Here is a 20642-nt window from a genome sequence, read left to right on the forward strand (position 1 = left end):
GCCGGTTCCCCTCGAGTATTGGCAACACAAACAACAAAGGCGATTGCTGAGAGATCACAGGGTTTTATTCCTGTGTCCTCCTGTCCATGTGAGGGGAACTCTTAGAGAGTCCAGGGTCAAAGAAGTGATGCCGGAGAACCTCCAAGGCTGTGATGCACTGGTCTGCAGCCAAGTCCAGTATCAATTTAATCAAGCTGACCAGCTGGTCCTGCTTTGCGGTCCTGTTAAAACCTTCATTAGTTGTTCGAGGTCATCGTTACGCTCAGGTTTTATGTATCAAGTTTCGTGGGATTGAAATCCGTATTCAGTTGTTGCTGTCTTAAATCTCCAGCGGTTTTCATTGCAGTCGTCTTCTACGCAATAATAATCAGAGCTCATGCCAGAGTCCAGGCATAATCTGGTCTCCTACAGAGGTCAGGGTCAAAGAAGTGATGCTGGGGAACCTCCCGTCTCCGAGGAAAGCCTCTACCTCGTGGTGCTTTCACGCTAAAATAATAAAGTGCTCCAGCTCCTTGTCCAGTCAAAGTCAAATAAAATAAATATATATATATGCAATCTAAACAAAGGCATAAAAAATGACCTTTATTCTGTCTTTTTGAAAGGATTTGTGATGTTAATAGGATAAAATGAGTGTTTTATCTTCTGGGTTTGGTTTGTGTTCATATTAATGAGTTTGTGTGTTTGTGTGTGTCTCTGCGCGCAGGACTGTATGTTAACTGTGTTAGCTTATAGCACTGGTGCTACAAAGGTCACTGGTTTTGCATCACTGACCAAAAAGTCATTTGTGGTGGAACAAAAAGAGAGCAGGTCATGTTTGTCATTCAGTTCTCACATTAATGTTGAACCTGTGAAAATGGGGCGCTGTGTATAAAATTATCATTCTTATACAGGTCGTGTAAAACTATAGTACAACTGTTCTAATCTGCACTTTAATCACAAATTGATTGGTTGATTTAGAACCCACTGTGTTTCTGTCGCAGACATCATGCAGGATGCTGTAATCAGTGGCAGCTATTTTTTTTTTCTCTGACACTTTCTGTGATGATATTTAATGTTTAGTGTCATCAGCCCGTTTTACTGGGAGAAAGAACCAAATTCATTTCAGAGGCATTATTACAGCCCTGAGCAGAGACACATCAGCCATGCTGCTCTCATTCTCATCTGTGCTTCTGTCATTCACCCTGAAATATTTCAATGTGATTGATCTCCTGAGCGGTTGTTGTCTGTTCTCGAGTGTCAAACACAGAGAATGATGGTCCTGATCCTTTTCCTGATGGATAGATGGGGGATACACTAACACGCATGTTGGAGGGCATTTGGATGAAGATATAAAAATTTCTTCCCAACTTCCAAACTCCAAAGTAAATTTTACCTGTCGTGCAAATGTGTAAGAGCGCTGGAGCAAATAAACGTTGTGTAAACAGGCGTAAAAAGTATTTTCAGTCTGCTTCACATTTTTTTTCACATTCAAATTTTCTAAATCTACTCTACTTCTAATCTCTGCTTCCTCGTTATCAGCCCTGTGATGAAGCTGCAGTTGTTATCTAAAGAAACACTAAAAAGTGCCGCTGCTGTAGCAGCTGTGTGAGGTTGTATTAGCTGTCACATTGCTTGTGTCGCTGATAATGCTAACATGCTACATTTTAAATAATAGCTAATGCCTTTAGCTAAGCAGATAGTTATTTTAACTTTCTAATGATTTTAATTAGAAAGTTAAATTTTAACTTTAGTTTCATCACGGTAGGCTACGACAGGGTAAAACATGTCAGCCTCTATGTGACACTCAGTATCAGAACAATGCCCAACACAGGACAACAATGTTGGCTCCCCAGTGGATGTTTCCAGAACTACCGATGGATCTCAGCATCTGTAGGCGGATTCAAGCAGGCCTCTCATCCTTATGTTTTATAATTTTTTTATTTTCATTGTGTATTTTATAAAATGTTCTAAGCAGATTGTTCCTGGAGGATTTCATTTCCAGCAGATACAAATGCCACATGCATGAAAAGATTCAAAATGCTCTGGCTTAAACTCCGGAGTTACAAAAGCAGCGATCATACGGAGTCAGAGTGTGTTAAAGGCCTTTTCTGTCTTTTCTGATTGCAGGATCTGTTGGCAGGAACTTGGCCAACAAACCCAATGTGTATGTATCCAGCAGCGCTGGAGCCCAGTGGAGAGAGGTCAGTGCAAAGTTTGAGAACAACAAGAACAGTGGAGACGGCTAAACTGTGTGTCAAAGAAAAAGTCACCATTCAGGCTTAGTCCTGTAGACAGGCTCGAGCTTTATTCAGCTTTCGTAGACGACTGATGTTCTCATGCCCACATGTCATGAAAGGACGTTACTGTTAATTCATTTAGTGTTCAAAGGACATCGATGATATTTTCAAAAGTAATTAGTGCTTCATTAGTCTCATACTCTACTGTCCTTAATTTTAGTAGCAGATTGATGGGGATTGTTCTGACTTTGATTATTTAGAACTGGCACTAAAGTAGCTTTATTGCCGCCTGACATCAGACACATCACTATAATCAGGTTCCTTATGTGTCAGATGACTCTGACATGTGTCTCCCCCTCCAGGATCAACCTGGGAATCTTTTGTTTGTTAGATGAACGTCGATATCACTTAAAGCTCTACCGTCCACACAACAGCACTGATGTCTTTACACTAAATTTCTTCAACCCTGTGAAGCACATTATGTCTCACTCACACTGCTTGTGGTAATCTAGGCATTGGCAGGCCCTCATTTCTACACCTGGGGTGACCATGGCGGCATCCTGATGGCTATTGCACAAGGAGGCCCCACCACACAACTGAAGTAAGTCCAGATGGCTTTCCTAAACTTCCTCTAGCCGAGGAAATGAATCGGACAGGAGCTTCAAACCCAGAGAGGTTAACTTGTGACAGCTTTAAGAAATCTGGCAGGCGGAGCACATAAACGGCACCTACCGTGTGGTCGTGCCCATTAGCCAGCAGGAGCAGACTGTGTGAATGTGAAGCTGCCTGTTGGAGTTAAACAGCAAATAATCCTTCCACTAATAAACAGAACTAGATTAAAACACCTCTGTGCCAACACCTACCTTGCAGCCAACTTTAATTCATGAAAGTGATGTATTATAACAATATGTATCCAGTTGGCTTCATTTCCATAATTCATTTTATCTTTCCCTGATTACTCAGTAACCCGATTTTACCTTCATACATACAAATGTCACTATTACTGGGTTAAGCCCGACTTGTAATACGCGTCGCGCTCCCACTTTAATTTGATATTAACTCATGTTTGTTTGTTTCATCTGATCGTCTTCTCTGTCTTGCTGTTGTTCCCTCGGTGAGTGAGTGGGCATGCAGCAGATGAGCTGATAACTTGGTAACCTTGGTGATCAAACATTACTCAGTTATGTTTAGTCGACAGTACGTGAGAGGCTGCTACCAAACACATTTAGAAGATACGGTCATTGATAATACCACACCCCTGTCAGGTTCAGCACCAATGAAGGCGAGACGTGGACCGACTTTCAGTTCTCAGAAAAGGAAGTGTACGTTTACCAGCTGCTGACAGAGCCCGGAGAGAAGAGCACCATCTTCACCATTTTTGGCTCGTATGCTGAGCAGAGACACAGCTGGCTCATCTTGCAGGTCAACACCTCTGACGTTCTGGGTAAGTCCACGATTGAGATTGGAGCTCTTTAGTTCTTAGCAACAACAGCTAAATGCAGAAACAGTTATTTCTCAGTTTAGACTAAAGCCAATACTGTAGGGGTGATTTGTAGTCATCTGTAACTTTTAATTTTATACATGTAGTTCTTATATAAACTGAAAATAAGTAAGCAATTCATATAGTGCCTCCGTATAATCGTCCAAACAAGTGTCCAGAGATATTTCAGATGGCTGTAGAGTGATGATGCATGCTTGCAGGTTGGTTCTCTGATTAATAACCTCATGTAGTAACTGTAGCTAAAACTAGCATAACTCAGCAGCTACATGAAATAATTTAGATGACAGAAATGAATTTCATTAATTAATCGATGAATACAATCATAAAACTGTTATAAGATCTGTAATATTTGCTTGTAGCACCTAAAGTTCATGTATGTAGCCAACGTGCGCTTGGTTAGCATATAATGACAGTAGCTAGTGATAGCATAGCATCCAGAGTTTTTAGGGAGAATGAACTGTAACAAAATGTAATACACTGTAGCAATGTTGCACACAACTACTGTTCATGTACCAAAAATAAACTCACTTTACATTTTTGTTACAAAGATTGTACTTTAGCTAAAATAGCCAGAAAGCACATGCTAGCTGTTTGCTTTTGTTAACTAAGAGGACTACATTTCATTAATTCCAGAAGACCCTAGGGCTAGCAAGGAGTAATGGTTTACAGAGACACATGATTATTAACTTGGGAATAAATTAATGTATAATCACCAAATTCTAGTAGCAGCTAACACTATTAAAAAGTTTCTATTATTTAAAAATGTGTTACTGTGTAAAAAATAAATAAATAAAATTAAAGGTTAAATAAAATTCAAAGAAGGAAGACGTACAAAAACAAGCCAAGTCATTTCTAATCACCAATATTCCAATTTAATAATAGGAGATAACTATAATGCTAATTTACTTCTAAAAGTAAATATGTAACTTGAAACGATGAAAGCTAGGAGAAAGGCAAAGGATAAATACTAAGCAACACACGCCAGCAGAAAGGTTTATCTAGAAATACTGACTTTATAAACATACCATCAAGAATATTTCAACTCATTTGTCAGATCCACATCATGTCTACTTTTCCTTGGATGTCTCTTTAGGCGTGCCTTGTTCTGAGAAGGACTACAAGCACTGGTCCCCATCTGACGAGCACGGTAATGAGTGTCTGCTGGGCAGAGAGATAACATTCAAAAGGCGAGCGCCTCACGCTACGTGTTTTAACGGAGAGGATTTTGACCGGCCGGTCACCATCTCTAACTGCTCCTGCACACGCCAGGACTACGAGTGGTGAGAGTCCACAAACTCTCCAGGCCTTTGATTTCAGAAGTCTTCATTTTTAATCAGTTCTTTTTCTACTCCATATCTGAACATATCAGGTTTTTCATGATTGATTTCATAATGATTAACATCACCAGGACTTGATGTTATGATGCAGAGGTTAAATTTCATTTGAAAGGATGCATTAACAAGAATAATGAAAAGAAAGCAGGACTACCCCCCTGTGTATACGTGGGTTAAATACTGTGTTGTTGTTCTTTATTGGGACGTGCTGAAACTCACTATATTGTTTATTTCCCCTCCTCTTCCTCCTTTCAGTGACTATGGCTTTAAGCTGAGTGAGGACTTGTCCCTTCAGGTGTGCGTGCCTGACCCTGAGTTCTTGGGCGACCTCTACGCTCCACCCGTTCCTTGTCCTGTTGGTACTACCTACCACCGCAGCAAAGGGTAAACTGCTGTTATTAACGTGCAGGAATGCAGAGCCTGCCGTTCTTCTTCTGCAGTTTCTTAGCATAATGCCGTCGTCCACAGCAGTAATGGAGTAACGGATGCTAAAGAGGAATCTAAATCTACTAAACCATATATTTTTAATCAAACTGTGTTGGAAGAAAACTCCCATGCTATGAACACTGTAGTGATTCTGTCAGATATCCTCGTGTTGTTCCTGCATCAACGTGGTGACGTCTGTGATTTGTCATGTGTAATGTTGATCCTGGTCATTGTTATGATGTCATAGTTTTGCGACTTGGAAAAAACACCACTGAAGAAAAAATCCCAAAAAGGAGGGGGTTAGGGTCGGGGTCGTGGGAGTGTGGGCGACAATGTTTCCACATCACAAAACTATGACATCACTACAATGTGATTGGTCACTTGAAATTAGAACCTTGTTGATCCAGTAACGACACCAACGTAACTGAATGTGTCCTTCCTGGTTATTCTTCCTTTTTTTCCACTGTTTTTGTTCGGACGCCACTGAGTTGCTGACAGATGAAACCTCTTTTATTTCCCTCTTGCAGCTACAGGAAGGTACCAGGAGACAGCTGCAGCGGCGGAGATGTGGAGGCCCGGCTGGATGGAGAGATGCTGCCTTGTCCTGTCGGAGGTAATCTGCTTTCTCCAAACATTCAAAGATGCAGCTGAGCGTGCTGTGGAACAGTTCAAGGTGTCACGTTTCCAAACAAATGTTACCATCCAGTTTTACTGACTGGCACACGGACTTGGTAACCTGTGGGGGTTTTGTGGGAGAAAGGTGAAATCCAAATAAACATCCATTACTTTAAGCATTTCTGCTTCTCCTACATATAAATGCATGAGAGACCCTAAAAAAACGTAGATGCACACCACTGCGCAAAAATCGTGATCAAGCTCGACACAGTTGAGCTTCCATTTGTGCTGGCATTGCTTCACAGCATAAAGAAATGAGGGACGGCTCAAGATGTTTGGACCGTCATGTCCAACAGTTCAACTTGACTTTTAATGTCCTGCTAGCTGTGCGTTGTGGTTATTGAGTATGGGTCAGTAGTAGAGTCTCGATTATAGATCTGCTCTGAGAGGTAACAGCAGCTGGGCCGTTTCTAACTGTTTGTATGACAACATGACGGCCGTGTTGAATGAATCAAAGAGATCATGCTTTCAAATTAATGAAGGAATTTACTCGACATGAAGCAGCCAATCGGTTTGTGTCAGTCGTTCAAGTTCTTTGCAGTGCAGCTCGGTGTCAGTGCACGTTTGTAGTCCCAGTGTTTGTCTTCAGGCTGTCTCCTGTGGTTTTGCAGAGAGTAATGAGTTCATCCTGTACGCTGTGAGGAACTCCATCCATCGCTACGACCTGGCCACGGGCACTGACCAGGCTCTGCCTCTGGCTGGCCTCAGGGAGGCTGTGGCTCTGGACTTTGATTATGACCGCAACTGCCTGTACTGGGCCGACATCTCCCTGGACACCATACAGGTCAGTGGCTCCTCTAGAAGATGCAGTCGGTGTGTGCTCTCTCACAGCAGGACAGCATGGTGCTAACTGTGGGGCTGAGACGTAGAGGGAGCTTAACCATTCAGCTGTTACTGACCTGCGTTTGTCTTTTGTTCCTGCAGCGCCTGTGTCTGAATGGCAGCACAGGTCAGGAGGTTGTCGTGAGGAAAGACCTGCAGAATGTGGAGGCTCTGACCTTTGACCCCATCAGTAGACTGCTATACTGGGTGGATGCTGGAGCGCAGAAGATTGAGGTATAGAAAACATTGTCAGTGTTTGTCACTCAGGATATCAGACACATCAGAGTCGCGAGGTTATCAAACTAAAACAGTTGTTCTTTCCCAGTTCTCCTCTTTGGTCGTCAGATTATATTCATATAATCACAATAATCTGTCTTCTTCACACAGCTTCATTACCGTTGACTTTTCCCTGTTATGTTTGAAGGTTTCAAACCCTGATGGGGATCTGCGGCACACCCTGCTCAACTCTTCCATCCTCGAACACCCGCGAGCTTTGGTTCTGCTGCCCGGAGAGAGGTGAAGAGTTTAAAGGAACCGAGTTTTATACAGCGTGTGATTAAAAGAGTGAATCTGAAACGAGCAGCTTCAGGCTGATTTGAAAAGCTGACATTTCCAGCCAAGAACAAGAAATTATAATAAATATATTGTTTGCTGATATTGCCTTTTTCAGGCAATCATGCAAAGCTCCAGCAAACACAAACCTGCAGAGCAGGAGCATAAAATACACATCGGTCACCAGGGTTCTGACTATTTTCTTAAACCTGATCTTAAGGTAAAAACACAACAATGCTCTGATCACCCTTTAAAAAGGATGACCAGACAAACTGACCACAAGATCATCTCTGAAAACAGATCTGGCTTCACTTCTGCAAACATAGTTCTGCTTTTCCTGAGTAGCAGACATCGGGATTCCTGTGGTCTGCTGCTGACCTCGTTTTCCACTTTCTCAGAAAATGAATGTATGGTTGACTCACTGCACTCACGTCCTCCCTTCTCTGTGTACATTGTCACTCTCTTAGAGTTTAAGCTTGTATTAAATATTTGACCTGGCGCCCAATCACAGTCAAAGAGTGGCCAATGGGCGCATTCGGTGCAAATTCCTAATCTTGTATCCTCTCCATGTCCAGTCTGATGTTCTGGACTGACTGGGGAGACCAAGCGCCTGGCATTTACCGAAGCTACATGGATGGAACCAACGTGTCCCGCATCGTGTCCGAGGGTGTCCGATGGCCCAACGGCATCACGGCCGACGACCACTGGCTGTACTGGACCGAAGCCTACAGCGACCGCATCGAGAGGGCCGACTTCATCGGAGGGCAGAGGCGCGTCCTCATGGAGGGGCTGCCCCACCCGTACGCCATAGCTGTGTTCAAGGTAACAACATGTTTATGAGTGTGTGTGTGTTTCTGCCTTGATGGATTGGGTGGATTGTTCACACTTTTGCGCTGTATGCTGTGTTCAGAATGACCTGTACTGGGATGACTGGTCTAAAATGGGAATCTTCAAAGCTCCAAAGGCTGGTTCCCAAAACAACGAGCTGATTGTTGGCAGGCTAACTGGAGTCATGGACCTGAAGATCTTCTATAAGGGGAAGAACAGAGGTGAGGACCAGGCAGGGAGGTGATGATGCTGTCAGTCTTCTTCAGGTTTAAATGAAATAAACTGCATTCTTGCTCTCGTTAGGCCATAACGCTTGTGCCGACCAGCCGTGCAGCCTGCTGTGTCTGCCTCAGCCCGGCCACAGGCACACCTGCGTTTGCCCAGACGGCGCCCCGACTCTAACGACGCCCAGCGGAGAGCTGCAGTGTCAGTGTCCCCAAGGCTACCAGCTCCACAACAACACCTGCATCAAGACGGGTGAGAATAAGCACGTACTGCTTCTGGAAGACGCCGTGTCGTAAGATGTACGGACACGAAGCCTCCGACAATTAACAGTTTGCATGTTTGCATATTTCTTCGACTCCAGAGCACAGCTGTCTGCCAAACCAGTATCGCTGCTCCAATGGCCGCTGCATCAGCAGCATCTGGAAGTGTGACAGCGACAACGACTGTGGGGACATGAGTGACGAACAAGAGTGTCGTAAGTACTCAGCAGCGTTGCTGCCTTCATGACAGAAACAATCAACTGTTGCTATAGAAACAAAGCTCTTTTTTCCTGGCGTCCTTCTCCAGCCACTACGACTTGTGACCCGTCCAACCAGTTTCGCTGCGTGGCCTCAGGTTCCTGCATCCCTCTGGCCTTTAAATGTGACCATGAGGATGACTGTGGAGACAACAGTGATGAGGAGAACTGTGGTACGCATTAATAAAACTGTGTGATTGTATGGTTAAATGTGACTTTTATTAAAGCACTTTCATTGGTTAGGAAGACTAGAAAGTTAATTAGGTTAGGGTCTAAAATGGTCATCACACAAATATTTTAGTTTAGATCAGCAACATTGTTTAACACTTTGATGTATTTCTCAGATTCTCATCAGTGTGGGCCCGATGAGTTCACGTGTGCACGTGGTGTTTGCATCCGCAAGAGTTGGCGCTGCGATGGAGACAATGACTGCAGAGACTGGTCAGATGAAACAAACTGCACTGGTGAGGAAGACTCAGCATCATACATGATGTCCCACAAAGTTAAATCAGAGAAGGTGTGAGCTGTAAGCGCTAAACAATTGCAGTAAACTTCACAGTCATAAAATAAAACTACAAAGCTACAGCCTTTAACAGTGCAGTCAGTGTTTTTTTTTAAAGTCATAAAAACAGAGTTATTTACACAGCCGCTAACCGCTAACCACACGGTTAAAGTCACAGAATGACTGCTAACACACAACGACTCAGCTGCAGTCACTGAAATGTACAGCATAATAGTCATAGTGTTATTTTGGATATTCAGTTTGTTATTCCTCATAATTCACTGAGGTAGCAGCTGAATCAGTTCCTGATGAGGACAAAAGGCTAAACAGTTAGCTAAAGCTAACTAGCTTAGCAGGTTCTCACTGGCTGCTTTAGTGAGTTTTGGGGTTTGCTAGTTACTTTTAAATTACAGACAGCCAGTAAATTGTAAGTTATTGTAATACTCTCCAGTTCATAATAGTTTTGTTGTCGTACCCACACAATTAGAGAACGGTTATTATTGTTTTGAGGCTAGCTTGTATATGCTTGACGCTCACTTTATTAGCTACGCCTTGCTAGTCCCAGCTTGGAGCCCTGTTCAAAAACATCCCTCTGAGATTTTGGTCCATTTTGATATGACAGCATCACACACTCACTACAGGTTTGTTGGCTGCACACTTTTCTTTTCTTTTTTTTTATCAGAGGTGCTCTGTCGGGTTGCTGAGTTGGCATTAAGCCCCCACCACAACATTAGACCACCAGCAGCCTGAACTGTGGATATTAGGCGGGGTGGATCCATGCTTTCATGTTGTTTCTGCCAAATTCTGACCCTCATTAGACCAGAGAACATTTTTCAATTTTTCATTTATTCTCCTCCTGCCAACCTTCTGCATGATTCTACATGTCATGTTAGTGTTCAGAGATGCTCTTCTGCATATTTTGGTTGTACTGACTGGTTATTTGAGTTACTGTTTCCTTCCTGTTAGCCGTTACCCTGTGACCTTTAGCATCAACAGCGCATGTTCACACAGTGAAAATGCTGCCGACTGGATATTTTCCCTTGTTTTTTACTATTTTCACGGTTCTCTGTAAACCATAGACATAGTATTGTGGTCAAATCCCAGTAGATCAGCAGTTTCAGAAACACTCAGACCAACCAGCCATGCCAGCTGCAGAGTCACTTGAATCACGTTTCTTCCCCATTCTGATGTTTGGTTTCAACTTTAGCTAAATATAGACATTTACAAAGTGCTGGGTGAAAATATATTTACTATATAGCTTATTCACCCATATAAATACATATATTAACATGTGCCAAACATTGGCATACATAAATGCATAATCAGTAGTGCCAGTAACAAAGTGTGTGTAGCGGTGAAAACTTCACATTAACAACGTTTAAATCTGTCATACATTTATAAGCTTCTCCACTCATTTAAACTCTGTGTGTCCTCAGTGGGCCACCATACCTGTGAGCCCAGCAGTTTCCAGTGTAACACAGGTCACTGTATACCTCAGCGCTGGAAGTGTGACGGCGATGATGACTGTCAGGATGACTCGGATGAAGATCCCCAACACTGCGGTAAGCTCACACAAGACCCTGATGTTTCACCCCTGCAAAGCAAGCAGAGATCTCCTGTTAGCAGTAATACTTTATTGATATTTGTTATTAGAGGGAACTCAGTGTAAAGGCTTCCTGTGCTCCAATCACACCTGCCTGCCAGCCTCCGCGCACTGCAATGGCATCAAGGAGTGTCCAGACGGCGCCGATGAGAACAACTGTGGTGAGTGATCCCGTTGGTTTAGGAGACAGTTTAGCAGTCAGACCCTCACATGCAATCGTAACTGTGAGAGAGAATATAATCATCTGACTGCTCTGCTGATCTCATGTCTGATTTGTTGTGAAAGTCATTGTGGTTTCTTCGCTTGTGTCACCCACAGATCCTCTGTGCACTCGCTACATGGAGTTTGTATGTCAGAACCGAGCCCAGTGCCTGTTTCAGTCTCTGGTGTGTGATGGGATCAAACACTGTGAAGATGGCTCTGATGAGGACGCCGAGTATGCACAATGTGGTGAGCGCCAAGCATCTCCACTGTGACACTTAGCATGTTTGCAGCAGCCCTCCTGTGACCACCCGTCACCCTGTAACACCTGACCAGGCCAGTTTATAAAGCAGAGGTGTCGTATGATCATCGTCCCAAACAAGGAGAAAGGAGGAGGCTGAGTTTGTTTTCCACTCACCCGTGCACCTGAACAGTGGATCGTTAGATTTGTGCTTTGTGTTTGGATCTGTTTATCCCTCCAGTTAGGTTTTGCATCAGGCTCTTTAATCATTGCTTTGATTACTGTCGCACTCCCAACTTTTCCAGGTATTTCCTTGTTTCTGACGTGTCACTATTATGATGACATAGAAGGCTGGCTTTTTGTAACCAAATACAATAAATGCAGATGAATAGTACAGATGGGTTACATGGATCCAAAGAAAATAAGAGCTTGTGCTGGACTGGGTGGAAAGTAGATTCCTTGTGTGTTTTCTTTCAGCCGCACCGTCTGAATTCAGCAAAGTGTGTGACATCTATACCTTCCAATGTGCCAACGGAGTGTGTGTGAGTCTGGAGTGGAAGTGCGACGGCATGGATGACTGTGGGGATTATTCAGACGAAGCCAACTGTGGTGAGGATGAAAAGCTTATGGAGAAATGCCCAGACCCCCCCACACACACATAATGTTTACTGTCGAATCATGTGGAACAAATGCACTGATTGCACACACTGAATATATAAGTTATATTTGTACTAGGCATGCACCGATACCGATACTGGTATCGGGTATCGGGGCCGATACTGTAAAATGTGTGTGTACTCATACTCGTAAAAGTTAACCGATACCATGAACCGATACTAACTTATTTCATTAGTCAGAGGGTGGCTTGTCATTTCTGTTGTAATTTTTTAGATTGGCCACTAGGGGGACATGTCGTGCTAAGGCACAGGGTTAGGCGAGTGAGACTGGCGGCTCCAGATAAAAAAGAGAAACTGGAGGCTGCTGTAGCTAGGCTAAACAAAATGTCAGCAGTGTGGACCAGAACAGCCAATTTTAACTCAGGTTTTGGAAAAGCAACGAAAAATGTCAAGAGAAAATCCACAGGCAGTTAAAATAACAGAGGCTCTGACTCATTTTATTGCTCTGGATGACCAGCCAATGCTGGTCATGGAAAACATAGGATCGCACCGTCTTCTCAGCGTACTCGAGCCGCGATATGAAATTCCCAGCCGCCCATACATCAGGGAGATAATGGTGCTAAAACTTTCTGAAGAGGTAAAGACAAGCAGTGTGTGCGCGATGTCAGTCCTCGGTTTAACGGCACGGTGGACTGATGAGGAGTTTGTTCGTCAATGCCAAATACTTTCGTTATTTTTGTTTGTTTGTTTACAATATGGACACTCTGCAATAATTTAACAGTTTATTTTATTCTCAAACCTAATTTGTATTTATTTTATTCCAAACAGAAGTGTTTATTTATTATTCTGAAAGCTGGAGACAGTGCCAATAGTTCAGTGATATTTTGTTGAATTACAATGTGAACACCCCGCAATAATTTAACAGAAGTGCTTATTTTTTATGTGAAATTTTATTTTTGTGGTCATTTTTATTAAGATTTTATTTCTTATCAGCAGAGAATAAATTTTATGTGCGTGTGTGTGGTTAAAAGTATCGGTTTTTATACTTTGTAAGTAGTCAGATCCAAGTATCAGTATCGTATTGGTTTGAAAAAATTGGTATCGTTGCATCCCTAATTTGTACTCCTGCAAACTTTTCGTTTCCCCACAAAGACCAAGTACATTTATGATTACTCAGCAAAATCCGAGGCTGACTGTTTCTCTGCTCGTTGCAGCTGCTCCGACCGAGGTCCCAGGCTGCTCCAAGTACTTCCAGTATGAGTGCAAAAATGGGCGTTGTATCCCCACGTGGTGGAAGTGTGACCTGGAGAATGACTGTGGGGACTGGTCTGATGAATACATATGTTCAGGTACGACATCGTTAGTTCTGGCAGTCGAGCTCCATCAGAAACCTCAGAGTTCGAGCAGCTCACCACCCCGATTTAACAAAACTAGATGGCAGCAGTGAACATAAACATGAGTAAAATGTGTATAAGGATCTTTATCTGTTGCCACTGCTCTTTGCTGTAGGGGCTGTTCCTGCCAATCTCCTGCCTTTTGGTTTCCCATGTATGTTGTTGGGAGGCTGAGGAGGTCCAAGAGAAGAGCCACACTACCATCCTGTCTGATTATTAGCATGGACACCTATTTTATGTTGTTTTCTAGTATTTGGTTTCTATCTGAGTAAATCGGGGTTTCAAATTTGCTTCTTGAATGAACCAGTTTATGCGTCTTATCCCTGCAGGTGGTTCAGATCCTCACACTGTGGCCCCCGGCCCCTCCACGTGTGCGCCCAACCGCTTCCACTGTGGCTCAGGGGCTTGCATCAGCAACACCTGGGTGTGCGACGGCTATGCTGACTGCCCTGACGGCAGCGACGAGTTTGGATGTCCAACAGGTACTGATTCTCGCTGCTGATTGGCTCAAGTTTTCTTGCAGAAGACATAATAGTTTATATTTTACAGCTTTTGGCCAAACTGAATGAACATCTTCCTGAAATAGTCCACATAACTTAACCCAGCCCATCCACACATCCACGAACTGAAAATACACAAAACTGTCTGAAGCCTGGACTTTTTGCTTATTTGAGTTATTGTAACCTCAATAATGAGCATCCACGGTTAGAGATGTGTGTCCACACTTCATATAACAGGAAATAATGCTGCGTAACACTGTTTGCTTCTCATTTTCCTGACAGCAGTTAATGGCTCTGTGACTCCTGCCTTGGTACCCACTGAGAACCCTCATTCGCCCGATCGCTGCAGCCGGAATCAGTTCCAGTGTCAGCGCCCCGCCCGCTGCATCCCCGACTGGCAGCGCTGTGATGGACACGCCCACTGTCAGGATGGCTCTGATGAAGCACACTGCCGTGAGTATCTGTACGATGCATTTGCAAAATACTGTCTCACAAACACACAGAACTCGGACCACGGAGGAACAATCATATAACAGACGGCGTTTTAAATGAAGACAATCGAGAGGATTTTTAGCAGGATTACGCCGAGTTTTCACCCAAAGCCTCGCTCACGAGTTCAAGCCTGTCAGACGCTCTGTTGGGCTTTTCCGTGGCTGTAGAGTAATCCTCTCTGTGGAGTACAGAAGTTTCGTTTCAATACTTCCTCCTGCAAATGCACCATGGAACAATCTCCGTGTTGAGCTGAACCATATTTGATCATTTCATAAAACAGGAAGTTGGAACTAAAGTTTTGCGTAATGGCACTTTGAAGCTCTGCTGTGATAATAATCTCAGGTGTTCATATTTCATGTCATGAGCATCATGCTTCCATGCAGGCTATGCAGTGAGCAAGCATTTCATCTAAAGCCTCTGTGTGTCTGCAGCCACCCACGGTCCTCTGTCCTGTGTTAATGGGACTCGCTGTTCTGATGGTGAAGCCTGTGTGCTGGACAGTGAGAAGTGCGATGGCTTCCTGGACTGCTCCGACCACAGTGATGAAGATGGCTGCACCGGTAGGTCCACTCTAACCTCATTCTTAGTTTGCTTTAATTAAAATGACAGAAACTATCTGCCTGCTTGTCCAGTGCAATGCTGCCAGCTGCTGCCGGTTGTCGACTATTGCAGCTTATGTTAATGTCGAAATATTCAGACATCAGAATCTACTTTGCCTCTCTCTCTGGCAGCGGACACCTTGGCCTATAAAGTCCAGAACCTCCAGTGGACACCAGATTTCTTGGGTGGCATCACTCTGACCTGGACTCGGCCTAAAAACCTTCCCCAGGACTCTTGCTCCTTCCTCATCTACTACAGGTAAGAAGCTGCTCAGTAATCCCGGAGTCACGCTGCTGTCAGCCGGCTGTGTTACACTCCACTATAGCTGGTAACAGGGTTTGTATTAAAGAGCCAGTGTGACCTGTGAACTCGTGTTTGTGTTAAGGCCTGTGGGCACATTGCCGTGGACCCCTATGGATACCCACAGCAACAAGACCAGCTACAAACTGACCGTGCTGAAGCCCGACACCACATACCAGGTGAAGGTGCTCACTCAGTGTCTCAGCAAACTGCACAAGACCAATGAGGTGATCACAGTCCGGACACCAGAGGGATGTGAGTATCACGTGATCACCTACACCAGCTTCCAACAGCAGCTCTGACTTCTGCTCATTTTAACTTAAACCTGGATGTGTTTGCGTTCTCTGGTACACTCCTGGTCTCTCAGATGCAATGCTAGCAAAAGTCATACATAAGCATGCAAATCTGCATAACGCAGAACCTGCATAAAGCCTTGTGCTAGAACCCAGCACCTCCTTTCCTTCACAGCAGTGCTCACCCAGGAGAGGGTCAGCTCTGTGTCGAAGTTTGAATTTGAAGTTGTGGTTAAACCTGTGGAGTGCTGTTGCCTCCAGATGCTTCTGTCCCTCACCCTCTGCTTTTGGTGCTGTTTGCCTGCTCGTGTTAGCTCTCCATCACCGTCCCCATAACTATGGTGCAGATCTCTCGCTGCCCCCATATGTCCACCCTGTGGTGGAGACTGTGGTCCAGCGGTTGCCCCTCAGAGACGGGCTAGACTGTCTGGGCTAAACTCCCATTTACAAAATTTCTTAAATATGTGTGATGTTCAGTTTTATGAATATTGGTGTTAATGGAGTTCATCCAGTGTGTGTGTGTGTGTGTGTGTGTGTGTGTGTGTGTGTGTGTGTGTGTGTGTGTGTGTGTGTGCGTGTGTGTGTGCGTGTGTTTTTTAGTGCCTGACCCTCCCAGGAATCTGCAGCTGTCCTGTGATAATAATGGTGTGGATGGGACAGTGGTGGTTTCCTGGAGTCCCCCCGACAAGAGCAACGGCCTCATCAGGGAGTACATTGTAAGTCACTTTCTAAGCAACTGTGGTTTTTACACAGTATGATGATGATGATGATGATGATGATGGCTTCAACAGCCCGGCAGGTAAAGCACAAACACGAGAGTTCAAAATACGAGTCTAGAAATCAAAACGGACCCGAGCGGCCGCAGGCCTCACCCGGCCTCGTCAGTGTGTCTCGTCTCAGGCAGCAAACACACTCTGATAAACTCGTCATCAGACAGTTCAAGGTGTGCATGTGAACGCAGGTTCACTATAAACACTCTGGAACTGATGTTTTTCACAGATGTGAGCTTTCCAAGTCCAAAGTGTTTGTTTACTGAAGCGAAGCTGTGTGATTGGTTAGTGGAGAGTTTAAGGCTTAGAAGTTCAGAAGCCTCTATGAAGCTAAACACACAGGAGCGGGCGTCTGAACCTTTGCTAGCAAAGCTGCAGAAGCAACAAGTCGTTTTGGAGAATTCACGGAAGAGTGTTTAGTTCACTTTGAGAATGTGCAAACTAAGAATCATCAAGGACGTTGGAGGAAATCTGGAGCTTTAGTTGAAAAACAAACCTAGATCTGTGAAGTCCACGATACAACCCAGATCATTGTCCTTGCATGTGGGACAGTTTGGGATTACAGAGGAGGCAGAATGAGACAGACTTTAAGAGGGAGGGATATATTCATGAAGGTAAGAAAGGCTGTAAACTGGCAGGTGTTACAACTGATGTATCTCCACATCTGACAGAGAAGCAGATGCTTATAAAGTGACTGAAATGAGTGCAGAAACCACACAGGTATGTTCTGTTTGTGTTACAGCAGCAGGTGTCCCTGCTAAAATCTCAGCACGATGGTGTAACTAAACTAACAAACGTTGTCAGAGCAACAGAGTTTGTTACACTTTTGATTTGCTCACAAAAGACTTGGAGTTGGTATCACTGCTGGACTTTGATAAGGAGACACGCTCAGAAGACACTGACTCTCTGTAGCTCATTAGCTTCATATGTGAGGAAACATGATGCCGATCTCTCAGTGAGGGGATTCACTTGACTTTACTACACGTGTTTAAGTGTCTCTCACTGAACAATAAGAAAAGAAGTGAAGTGCAGACAAAGTAATTACACTACAGACAAAACGTTAAAAGTCTTAAATTTGCACGTTTTGTTTACAATAGTTGATGCAGTGTTGATGTTTTTACATATTCATTGAGTGACTGTAGCATCTGCTTGTACCTGTAGCGGTTCAGCTTATTGGTGCAGCCCAGCTTCTTTTATTAAAACGACCTCTGGGCCAGGAGATGACTCGGCTCATTAAAGGCTCCACATTCACTAGTCGTGGATTTTTGTGGCTAAACATCCTTTTATTTGTGTTTGTCGACAGGTTGAGTACAGCGTGTTTCAAAGCGCTGACTGGACGTCGGCGAGATCCAAATCAGAGACGACTAAGGTGTACGAGCTGCGTCCAGAAACGCAGTACAATTTCAGGGTAAGACGCCTGCACCGCTTCACAAACATCCGCTGTGTTAGCGTCACGTGCAGCGTGTGTAACCGCTGATGTTCCCCCAGGTGGCTGCGGTGACCAGTCGAGGTGTGGGAAACTGGTCCGAGGTGAAATCCATCACCCCTAAGAAAGGTACGCTGGTCTCAGGCTCGCTGCAGTTTGAAAAGCTGCTCCCCGCTGCCATCTACTGGTATTTAGGAAACATTTCAGGTGGAGGCCTCTTTGTGTGTGCTAGTTCCTTCAGTAAGAGCACAAGTGTGTTTGAGGCCTGTCAGAAATGAACACATATTATAAATAATAACTTTAAATAGCAGTAAATATTTTCAGAATCACTTCCTCAACCGATCGCGCCCAAATAATGAACAGTGGGGCAGGTACGTCGTACGGCCGGTCCTATAAATGTCTCGTCATCAGCTGTGTGAAACCAGGGAAACCTTTGACTCCTTCCTGTGTTGCAGCCCTGCCTCCTCCCTCTGTGAACGTCGACAGCATCACCAACGACTCCATGAGCCTGTCCTTTACATTAAACTCTCAGTACAAAGTAAGAGCTTCTCCTCAGGTTTTCTTCTTGTGTTTTTTTTTTGGTTCACGTTTGTGCGAACGCCTCTGATGGCCCTGTTTGTTTCTTTCAGGTGGAACAGTACACTGTGATCCTGTCCTGGCAGTTTGACACACACGTGAAGGAGAACAGAAACTACACGCTCACATCAGGGGTCCTCAAAGGTACCGATCAGACTGTTGTTGTCACGCGTGCATTTGTCTGGCAGTGTGGGTGTTGACGTGTGCTGTCTGTTTCCAGCTACAAACCTGACAGCAGGGACAGTGTATGAGGTGGCTGTGTGGGCTCACACCAGCGTCGGAGACAGCCCCACCACGCTGACACATCAGCAGACCAAAGGCCAGCAGCCAGAGCGGCCCCTCCTGAAGGCCAAGGCTGTCAACCAGACAGCTGTGGAGTGCAGCTGGACCATCAGTGGATCGCCTGCTCAGGTAAACTCACACAAACAATATCATAGAAAATGACGTAAGAGTGTGCAGCCTGTTGTTTCATCTTTGACTTTATCAGAGAAATCCAGCAGTTAAAGAGAATTTTAAATACAATTCTGGAAAAGTGTGGAGCTAAAAGTTAAATATAATGGGAATGGAGTCTGATTAACCGACGGCGTAACCGTCCACCGACTGAAAACATGTGATATGAACTGGACTGAGCAGCTACAATCCTAAATCAGACACGGGACAGCATTGCTCTGGTAAAAGTCCAGCAGCTGAGTTCCTCTGTAACAGCACACAGGTTGGTGCACAGCAGTAAACATGACCCTTTTTAATGGTACATTTTCTCATTTCAAATGTTGGATATGTTTTCTATGGTCTGTTTTCATGAGATGTGAGATCCACTGCATGTATTTATATTTACACCACATCCCATGTTTGTGGAGTTGGCTTTGTAACTGAGAGAGAGGCTGATGCATCCAAAGCTGAAATCTGAGTGCCAGGATCCAGAACAGAGTCTGGGTTTATGATGTTTTCTTTAACATTAAGATGATGTCACTCAGTCATGATGTGGAGTGTTGGCTGATATCGCAACCATAACACATCCTTTAACACTAAGCTTATATCATATTATATCATAGGTGCTCAAAAATATGTTAAAAACATACCATGGTGTGTAGTAGTGTGTCATGGTGACAGTCGATGAGGAGACTGAGTGTGGCAGGCAGTGACCTGCACTCATGCATTACTGCACACACGCTGCATGTGCATGGAACCACATTAATGAACAAAGGATCCTGAGGACATCATTCAGATCCAACCAGATCCTCCTACATTTGTTATTTCACATTCTGTTGAACGTACGTATTGACCATTGTAACTGTGTGTCTCTGTGTGTGTCTGTGTGCGCGCAGGTGTACGGTGTGTTTTATGCCACCTCCTTCCTGGACTTCTACCTCAGTCCTCGTCAGGTGCGCACACCCTCTGTCGGCCTCACAGTGACCGTAGACAGCGATGAGCAGTTTCTCTTCCTGGTGAGTCTTTCCTCTGTTCTTAAACACGCCTCTCTAAAGGAACATTCCAGAATCTCACACGTGTGTTTCACGTGTTTGAGTACCTGCCGTTTCTGAACTAGAGATGGCACGATACCACTTTTTTATGTCTGATACCGATATCATAAATTTGGATATCGGCCGATACCGATATGAATCCGATATAGTGTTTTTTTAATCAATAAAACTGTTTTTTAATATCTTGCTGCATTTTGTATAAGTTCATACTCAAGTTTAAATAAACAGCAACACTAAAGCTATTCTGTTATACCTGTATGCAAAAAATACAACAAAATATTTCATAGTTCAGCAAAACTGATCAATCTAATAAACTTAAACCTGCTCCATCCTCCCTACTCTGGTATTTTAAAGAGTAAGCAACCTAATCAATAGGGCTCTAAAACTCCCAGCAAAAAAAAAAAAAAAAAAAGGGAACCACCCCCCACCTCATGATGCTTAATCGATTACTAGGGTATATTAGACTTAACAGTTACTATATACAGTAATGGACTTCTATACTATAATTAATTATAGTTAGATAATTATTTATTTAAAGCTCGACATTTTA

At 44.0% G+C, this 20642-nt stretch overlaps 1 protein-coding gene across 3 annotated transcripts in view; it reads left to right on the forward strand.

Moving 5' to 3' along the window:
* The window catches only part of sorl1 (sortilin-related receptor, L(DLR class) A repeats containing), an 86522-nt gene that overhangs the window by 57203 nt on the left and 8677 nt on the right, over window positions 1-20642 (forward strand). For 2 of the 3 annotated variants that reach the window (XM_040006461.1, XM_040006464.1), the window contains 32 exons: window positions 2107-2180; window positions 2729-2817; window positions 3482-3660; window positions 4811-4997; window positions 5307-5435; window positions 6005-6090; window positions 6764-6936; window positions 7077-7208; window positions 7399-7490; window positions 8102-8348; window positions 8437-8575; window positions 8658-8831; window positions 8941-9054; window positions 9147-9269; window positions 9441-9560; window positions 11035-11160; window positions 11252-11362; window positions 11520-11651; window positions 12121-12252; window positions 13475-13609; window positions 13984-14136; window positions 14437-14607; window positions 15078-15206; window positions 15378-15504; window positions 15632-15801; window positions 16440-16555; window positions 17913-18017; window positions 18098-18164; window positions 18491-18573; window positions 18665-18755; window positions 18832-19022; window positions 19937-20056. In XM_040006461.1, coding sequence (XP_039862395.1) covers window positions 2107-2180; window positions 2729-2817; window positions 3482-3660; window positions 4811-4997; window positions 5307-5435; window positions 6005-6090; window positions 6764-6936; window positions 7077-7208; window positions 7399-7490; window positions 8102-8348; window positions 8437-8575; window positions 8658-8831; window positions 8941-9054; window positions 9147-9269; window positions 9441-9560; window positions 11035-11160; window positions 11252-11362; window positions 11520-11651; window positions 12121-12252; window positions 13475-13609; window positions 13984-14136; window positions 14437-14607; window positions 15078-15206; window positions 15378-15504; window positions 15632-15801; window positions 16440-16555; window positions 17913-18017; window positions 18098-18164; window positions 18491-18573; window positions 18665-18755; window positions 18832-19022; window positions 19937-20056 — 4217 coding nt within the window. The remainder of the gene's footprint in view (window positions 1-2106; window positions 2181-2728; window positions 2818-3481; window positions 3661-4810; window positions 4998-5306; window positions 5436-6004; window positions 6091-6763; window positions 6937-7076; window positions 7209-7398; window positions 7491-8101; window positions 8349-8436; window positions 8576-8657; window positions 8832-8940; window positions 9055-9146; window positions 9270-9440; window positions 9561-11034; window positions 11161-11251; window positions 11363-11519; window positions 11652-12120; window positions 12253-13474; window positions 13610-13983; window positions 14137-14436; window positions 14608-15077; window positions 15207-15377; window positions 15505-15631; window positions 15802-16439; window positions 16556-17912; window positions 18018-18097; window positions 18165-18490; window positions 18574-18664; window positions 18756-18831; window positions 19023-19936; window positions 20057-20642) is intronic. The other variant, XM_040006463.1, reaches the window with a different exon arrangement.

The sequence above is a fragment of the Simochromis diagramma genome, unplaced genomic scaffold (genome assembly GCF_900408965.1).
Source record: "Simochromis diagramma unplaced genomic scaffold, fSimDia1.1 OVJJ01000024.1, whole genome shotgun sequence".
In the NCBI taxonomy this organism is placed as follows: domain Eukaryota; kingdom Metazoa; phylum Chordata; class Actinopteri; order Cichliformes; family Cichlidae; genus Simochromis; species Simochromis diagramma.